Source organism: Oryzias melastigma, linkage group LG12, assembly GCF_002922805.2.
Source record: "Oryzias melastigma strain HK-1 linkage group LG12, ASM292280v2, whole genome shotgun sequence".
NCBI classification, from domain to species: Eukaryota; Metazoa; Chordata; class Actinopteri; order Beloniformes; family Adrianichthyidae; genus Oryzias; species Oryzias melastigma.
In genome coordinates, this window is record NC_050523.1 from 18,899,144 (window position 1) to 18,907,253 (window position 8,110).

An 8,110-nucleotide genomic window follows, 5' to 3' on the forward strand; every position below is an offset into this window, starting at 1 on the left:
TTTAAATTTTGGTGAGTATACTTTGAGTATGTGTGTGACAGGGGTGAAGTGTTTGCTCCACAGTACAGTTAGAAGGAAGAAGCTTCCAAACTGAGGACTGAAATCACCTTGAACTTATTTAATAGTTGCTCAATGACTTGGTCTGTGGTCATCCTACTAGAGATCCGCACTTTAGTTGAAGTACCAAACGTTGGCGTGAAGATGGAGGTCTGCAGAGACGACGAAGAGCAAATGAGACAGAGAGACATCAGGTCAATAACTGAAGACGTTCAAAACCCAAACCCAGATGTGGCGTATCAGGAGCTTACTTTATAGTTGTAGAAGTGTCCGTTAATGGAAAAGCGGTGCTGTCTTTCTGTCTCTCTCTGTGCTGCCGACTTTCCCTTTCGCCTCCTCCTCTTCACCAAGGATGCATCGCTCATACAGCGGAACAGGTTGGACTCCATCTCCAGTTGTTGGTTCTTATGTCTCGTAGGACGCAGAGTGGCACTCTCATAAGGAACCGGGCCTTTGGATCGCAGACATGAATTTAGCAACTGGCAAAACTGGAGTTAGCAATACAGTAATAATATTGTCAGCTCATAAGTTGTAAAATGATAACACAATGTCATTGAAGGAAGCATGCATTAGTCTGAAAGACATAATGTTGTTTTGGTATGCTTCAGTGAAAATACCACACGCCATTTCTAACCCGGTAATAACCATCTTAGACCTGGTTATTACCTGCTGTGAAGAAACCTTGTCTTTCATCACAGCTTTTAAGGTGGAATGAGCTTTTCCTTCCTTGTGAAATCTGTGTGTACAGCTTTGGACCACCTGGTTAACACAATGTTGTACATGGTGCAACATGCTAAACACAACACACTGGCTACTTTATCAGGCACACTTGTCCAACTGCTCGTCTACACATATTTCTAATAGCCAATCACATGGCAGCAACTCAATGCATTCAGGTCAAGACAATCTGCTGCAGTTCAAACCGAGCATCAGAATGGAGAAGAAAGGTGATTTAAGTGACTTTGAATGAGGCATGATTGTTGGTACCAGATGGGCTGGTCTGAGTATTTCAGAAACTGTTGATCTACTTGGATTTTCACCCACAACCATGTCTTGAGTTCACAGAGAATGGTCAAAAAAGAGAAAATATCCAGTGAACTTCAATTCTGTGGCCTTGTTGACGGCATAGGTCAGAGGAGAATGGCCAGACTGGTTCTCCATTTCTGTTGCACCATTTGGATGGTAGGGTCGGAATTATGACGTGGCGTCATGGCAACATGAAAGTATGGATCAATCATGGCGTGGGATATTTTCTTGGCACACTTTGGGCCTCTTAGTACTAACTGAGCATGGTAACAACATCACAGCCTACCTGAGTATTGTTACTGACCATGTCTATTCTTTTATGACCACAGTGTTCCATCTATATATGCACCATACCATAAGGCTGGAATCATCTCAGACTAGATTATTGAACATGACAATGAGTTCACTGGACTCAAATGACCTCCACAGTCACCAGAACCCAATAGATCACCTTCGGGATGTGGTGGAACGCGACATTGGCGTCATGGATGTTCAGCTGACAAATCTGCAACAACTGTGATGCTGTCATGTCAATATGGACCAAACTCTGAGGAATGTTTCTTTGTTGAATCTATGTCACCAAGGATTAAACCAATTCTGAAGGCAAAGAGGAGCCAACGTGGAAGTAGCAAGGTGGACCTAATAAAGTGGCCCTCCTCTTCATCTAAACAATTTTATTTCCACACTTTTGTATAGAGGTAGGGATGCCCCATGTTCTTTTTAGCCAAATATAAAGGGATGAATACAACAAACTACCATGTAGTAAAGAGAGTCAAAGAAAGTTATTATATTTCCTATTACAAATGATTTAGATAGCTGTATTGCTTGTTTACACATTTGGACTTCAAATATCCACATTTATTTTTATAAAACTAGTTGAATAAATAAAAAAGCAGACGTGTCTGTATCACCATGCAAGCATAAATGCTCTCAACTACTTGGGTTTTTACTATCGCTTCATTCATGCATCTGATGTGTTCTGTATCAGCCAGTGACGCTATAGGTAACTCGAGGACTGTGTGCTTCAGGGCTGAAAATTACCAGGAAGTGTGGGTGTTAAGGTCAAAGTAACTCTATCTTATTTCTGTATTTTTGGCCCTACAAACTAAGTTCTTCATTTTATGGACCAAAATAGAGGACTAAAAGAATTTGAGATGTTGGAATTTACTTGATATTTAAAACATTTCTCAACCTTAAACAAGGTAATTTACTTAAAAATAGATCCTTATTAATCATACGTGCAACATTTTTGAAAAGGCAAGGTGTCGATTACAAAAGCATTGTTAAGTTAAAGGAAAAAAATAGTATCATTAACCTGGTATGGGATCCTTCATTACAGTTTCATGAGCTGTTTCAGAGATCTCGTCTATCTGGTGAAGATCGACGTATTCTCCCCATCGAGAGATACTGCTGCCGAGAGAGTGAGACAAACAGAGTGATGAAAGACAAATGCTGTGGAAATTATATTTTTCCCTGCCTGGTACTGTACAGCCAAAAGAGTAGCAAAAGTAGTCGGAAATTGTGATATTATACTTAAAAAAATGAAACAATGGTGGTTAATAATGAAAATCTCTAACAGATTAAATTGGTAAGATTAAAATTAAGATTAACATGGCTAAATTGAGTGATATTTAGTGACAAACGTTTGTTGAAAATCTTAATGCACAGAAACAGTTTTGAAGGATTTGAAGCTTTTCCCTTTATAATGACGGCAAAACTTTGTAAGCCTATTTTATTCAATAAAAATAAATAAATAAAGGATGTTTTGTTTTTTAGTCTGTCTAATGTTTAGTGTGCTAACGCTTTCAGACAAAAAAACTAAAAGGTAAATGCAATCAAAACTACAAAAATGAATCTTGTTGACAAAACAGAGAAAAGATTCTGGGAATTTTATTGTCTGTGAAGACATTCGAATGAATTTACTTTTTAAAAATTATTATTTCCTTCTTTTATACAATACTGGCATTTTGCATGGTATTTTTTTAATTCTCCTCTTCATTCTTTTCTTATTTTGTCCTTATTCTCCTGTCCTGTGCAATTATGATATTTACTATGAGAAACAATAGCCAGTTGCTATGAATATTTGAAATTCATTCACTGTTTTTTTTTTATCAAGTTGATCATTTATTTTATTTTTAAAGCAAGGTCTGTTTACCTTTTCCATGAAGAAAGGAATACTGATGCTCAGTTAGTTTATCTGTACACTCTAAAACATGAATCTTAAGAAAGTAATGACTCCTGTTTCAAGATAAATTGTCTTATTGTCTGTCTTGCTAGACAAATGACTGCATTAATAACGTTTTTCAAAGCAAAATAATCTCAGTTTCAGTAAACTTGTCTTAGTGACTAGATTCATTTTCTTAAAATAAGAATTCTTGGTCAGACAATTTTTTTTTACCCAATTAACCAATTTTATTATTTAAAGAAAAAGTTTCAAATTATGAGAAGTTTTGACTTATTTCTAGAAGGGCCGGTTTCTGCAGTATGTCATGTCATCTCAGGTTTCTGTTCTTTAAAAGTTGATTTAGAATAACTTTAAGTTCTTCGTCAAAATAAAGAAATCATGGAAATGACTTCTAGGAAAACCTTTAAAGTCCCAAATCGTGTTTTTAACACATTCTTGTAGCATTTTTGAAGGATATATATATAAAGAAAATTGCATTTCTGAGTATTTCTTAAATTGTTGTGAATCAGACAGACAGAAGAAGAAGAAGCTACAAGCTCCGCCCTATTTGATTCATCCACTTGTAGACAAATACATCCATATAGGTTCTTTGTGTTCCTTGTCTGAGCTCAAAGCTGTATGTCTAGCTAGTTACGATATTGCAACGATATTGTTGCGCCGGTAATGTTAGGTTGGGCTGGTGAGGGGCTATAAGCTGGAAATAATGTAGACGGATGACAGGAAGTAGGGGTGGGCTTACTCTGTACCAACAGTCGCACAAACAACTCTGAGGCAAATTTGTAATAAACTCCAGCCGCTCTGCAGAAACTATGTTATGAAAAAACTGCACCGGTGTTTTGATTCTTTTATAATAGATCAATGGATAGATTAAATCGTTTTTTTCTAATTCATAAATACAATCTTGCTCAATCAATCACAACAATTTGAATAAAGACAAACTTAGAAATTCAATTTTATGCTAATTTTCTTTATACATATATATCCATCATGAGAAAAATGCCACAAGAACAGGTAAAACACTAAAAGCATGATTTTCCAAAAATATTTTGTTACATTTCAAGCATCAAAGACACTAACCTCTTGCACCCTAACGGGCTGAGTGGACTGGTGGGGTCTGACGAATTCTGGGAGATCTGTTTTTCATCCTGTATTTTCAGCCTGATGGGTCTCCTCACTCCCCAGGAGATATTTAAAAAGCCTTCCACAATCACCTGTCTGTCTTCTCCCTGATTAAAAGACACACAAAAAAAAAACTAACCACGGACACAAAGTGCTTTTTAAGTTGCCATAACATGATTTTTTAAGTCTTTCAGAGTAAACTATATCTGTATGATTATATACTACCTTTGGAACACTAAAATTAAAAATTATTCATGACATATGAATTATTTTTGTGGACATTTTCTTGCGAAGCTACATGATCACTGCTAGCTCGAGCTGCTAGCTTTGCGGAGAAAGTGTTTGTGTTAGCCTGGGGGCGGAGCAGACTCTTCCTGGAGGGGGCCGTCTCACATTGTGACATCAGCACATGAGGACCCGCTCGTTTTCGTGGGTATGGGAGGGGCTGCTGTTGAGTACGCAGGTTTTTAGAGGATTAATCAGAAATGTGTAAAAAGATAAAAAAAAATGCTTTGGGTTTGTTTATAGTGAGGAATGAACAGTATAATACGCTTAAAAGCTTAAAAAGTTGTTTTTTCATGGTATGACCCCTTTAAATAAAGACATTTATGTTTTTGAATTATATTAAAAAGTGGACAATTATTGATTAAAAAAGAAAAATCTCAGAAATAAAACTTTGAAGTCATACCTGAGTGTAGGTGAGGTGCAGCTGAGTCTGGTCCTTTAAAAAGCAGTTGTATGTGTTCAGCAGTGACAGAAACTCTGCTCTAAAACAAAATGTGGCAAAATATAAACGAATGCAGCACATAGTGATCAATTCAATCCATTGAGGACTTTAAAACACAAAAAGCATTAACAGAAACTAATACCAGACTATGCATGAAAAAGCAGCAGAAGACGACAGATCACCTGGACAAAGTCCTTCCAGCTCTTATTTGGATCACTGGGAGAAGAGCAGCCTCATTCATTGTTGATTAGCTGCTGCAAAAAAAAAAAAAAGAAAAAAGAAAAAATCTCCTTTAGCCACACGTGACCGCTCCAATCCCGGCTCACGCGCATGCAGCTAAATACAGAACTCTGACCTCTAGTAAGAAATGCCATTGAAACCTAATTCTATGACCAGCCGAGTCGACTTCAACCCAAACATAACCTGATTGTTGTCTTACCTTGTCTTACATGCCGAATGGAGCTCCCTTTGTGATCCACTTTGCTAGTTTTGTCCGTCCCCTGTTTAAATATAACGTCTCTCTGAAGTTTTTGAGTTATATTTATCCCTCCTCTGGCTGTGCTGCCACTCTTTCAGTTTCTTTCTTTTTTTTCTTCCTGCTTGTCTCAAAGAGATTTAATAACAGTACTCCACCCAGTAACCAGTAGTGACAGCGCAGACCCGACCATTTGTTTATTCTACACAAGCCTGTGGCTCTGAAGTGCAGCTGCTGGGATATCCACGCTGCTCTGCCTGTTCCTTTTGCTTTATTCCATTTTCACCTTTCACAGCCGTCTATAACAGCGCCCTGCAATCAGAGGTCAAATATTCTTTTATGCCTTCCAGCTTTCTCTGCTGTGACATGCTTGTTAGAGAAAAAAATGTCAGGTATTCTGCAGCCTCTCTGCCTTTTAAAGGGCATGCAAAATCAAGTTTTTTGAGCTTTTAAGTTCATCATAATGTCACAAAAAACACCCCTAACGTAGTATTTGGTTCTATTCACGTATTTTGGAGCATTCCTCTAAAACACTGCAGCCCCTCCCAAACCACAGAACAACTGGGTCCCCACGATTGGTTCATGAAGGAGGGGAAACAGCCAATCCAGGAAGAGTAGCACCACCTCCAGGCTAACACACTTTCTCTGTGGATCTAGCTGTGATTAGGGCTGATTAACCCTAATCTCCATAAAAGTAGAGATCAATTTAACACCTAAAGCTAAAGTCCACTAGCTTGATCCTAACGTATAAAGGAATTTCCCATAGGATGGCTAATGCTAACGCTTGGTTGACCTAAACATGCATTGCTGACTAAAGATAATGAATTTTCCAAACTCTTTTAAGGAAATATTTTTTAAAATAACCAATTCAGGTCTAAAATAACTTTTTTGTTCATATTTTCTTCTTCTTCCGGAAGAATGTGTAATGCTATAGAGCTATCACCACCTAGTGGCCAAACTGAAATTCCCTCCAGGAGAGGCAGAACAATTGTGGGACAATTGCTGGACAACTTCAGGTTTTTTAACTCTGGACATGCCGTGAAAATTGTGCTGCAACACTTGAATCACACTACAGGACTTCAGATTGAGTCTGTAGATTGACTTCACATTGACACTGGATGCCCCGGCAGTGTGAGTCGTGTTTGGTGTGAACGCACCTAGTAAAGCTGGAAAATATCTCTTAAGCCTTTTATTATTGCTTTGTGCTTTACTTCGCCTGCAGCACTATTTACTTTTGGGAAGAATCCATCCAGAATATAGCGCTGCTGATGCTCCTTTCCTAGTTTTGTAAGGATGAAATACCAGAATTTCCAGTTCAAATAGCCCTTTTGTCTCACTGAATGGTACGCAAACACAACTCTGAAAAGTAGGATCCTTCACTGTTGACATAAATGACGTGTTTGCCATTCATGTAGTGAATGTGGACTGATTTCATTCACTAACCAAAGCTTTAACCAGAGCAAACAAAAGAGCAAATCAAGTCAACAGATCAAATCATTCTAAATAAAGCAGGTTGTTCAGAAAACAATCATTCATTTAAAAAAAATCATATTTTTTTAGGTTGATGTGGATTTAAGTTTCTGCACCCATAGACATATGGACAAATAAAAGACTCATATTTTTGACTTTTACACAACTCATTTCATTAACTTATTATGCCTGCAGAAGTCATGGATACTGGTTTTTCTTTTTTTTTTACCGTGCCTTGGAGCAAAAATGTAACCCCCGCCACATACAAAAAATTGTATGAAAATGTTCACACTTCTAGTTCCCAGTAAAAATTAATTTTTGACATAGAGACACCCCAAAAAATTATAAATTATTACATCACAGTGGGAGAAACGGTTAGTAAAATGAATGGGGCCAAATCTCTTATGGGACTCTAAACCAAGCAACCAACCAAGTAACCAACCAACCTGCCAATCAAGCAACCAACCAAGCAAGCAACCAAGTAACCAACCAACGAGCCAATCAAGCAACCAACCAACCAACCACCAAGCAAGCAATCAATTTTGGCTTGGTGGCCATTTTATGGAAAATACAGTAGAATAGATTTATTTATTATTGTCCCATGTACAACGAAATTTGTCAAAGCTTGAAATTCTGGGATTTTTGCATTTTCCTACAATGTTGGAAAGACTTAAGAGGACTTTTCCAGCTTTTCAAAATACTTTAAGGTTTTAAAATCCATATTTGCATTTAGAAACATAAAAAAAATCCTAATTTTCGACTGACAATCTTTAACAAGTGATTTTTAAACTCATCACATAATACTCTTTAACTATTGTCATGTTCTCAAATGTAAAACAAAGGTCCAACAATTGACTTGAATTAGCGTTTTATTTGAACTCTGCTGAAAATTCCTCTTACATCGATCTCAATTCAGATTATGGACTATGTCTGAATTCCATCTATAATCCCTGACTACTAAAGAACTATATAGTGCAGGACTATCTAGTGCCCTGGTTTTTAAAAGCAATTTGGAAACCATGCTCACTACTTTTTTTTTTTTTTTTTTTTT

At 37.2% G+C, this 8,110-nt stretch overlaps 1 protein-coding gene across 4 annotated transcripts in view; it reads right to left on the minus strand.

Moving 5' to 3' along the window:
• The window catches only part of rassf6 (Ras association domain family member 6), a 16,218-nt gene that overhangs the window by 4,560 nt on the left and 3,548 nt on the right, over positions 1-8,110 (minus strand). Inside the window, exons 2-8 of one of the 4 annotated variants that reach the window (XM_024257816.2) lie at positions 5,554-5,901; positions 5,297-5,368; positions 5,076-5,154; positions 4,346-4,494; positions 2,399-2,493; positions 309-508; positions 108-209 (exon numbers count right to left, since the gene is read on the minus strand). In XM_024257816.2, coding sequence (XP_024113584.1) covers positions 108-209; positions 309-508; positions 2,399-2,493; positions 4,346-4,494; positions 5,076-5,154; positions 5,297-5,355 — 684 coding nt within the window. In that variant the 5' untranslated portion in view covers positions 5,356-5,368; positions 5,554-5,901. The remainder of the gene's footprint in view (positions 1-107; positions 210-308; positions 509-2,398; positions 2,494-4,345; positions 4,495-5,075; positions 5,155-5,296; positions 5,369-5,553; positions 5,902-8,110) is intronic. The other 3 variants (XM_024257819.2, XM_024257820.2, XM_024257815.2) reach the window with 3 other exon arrangements.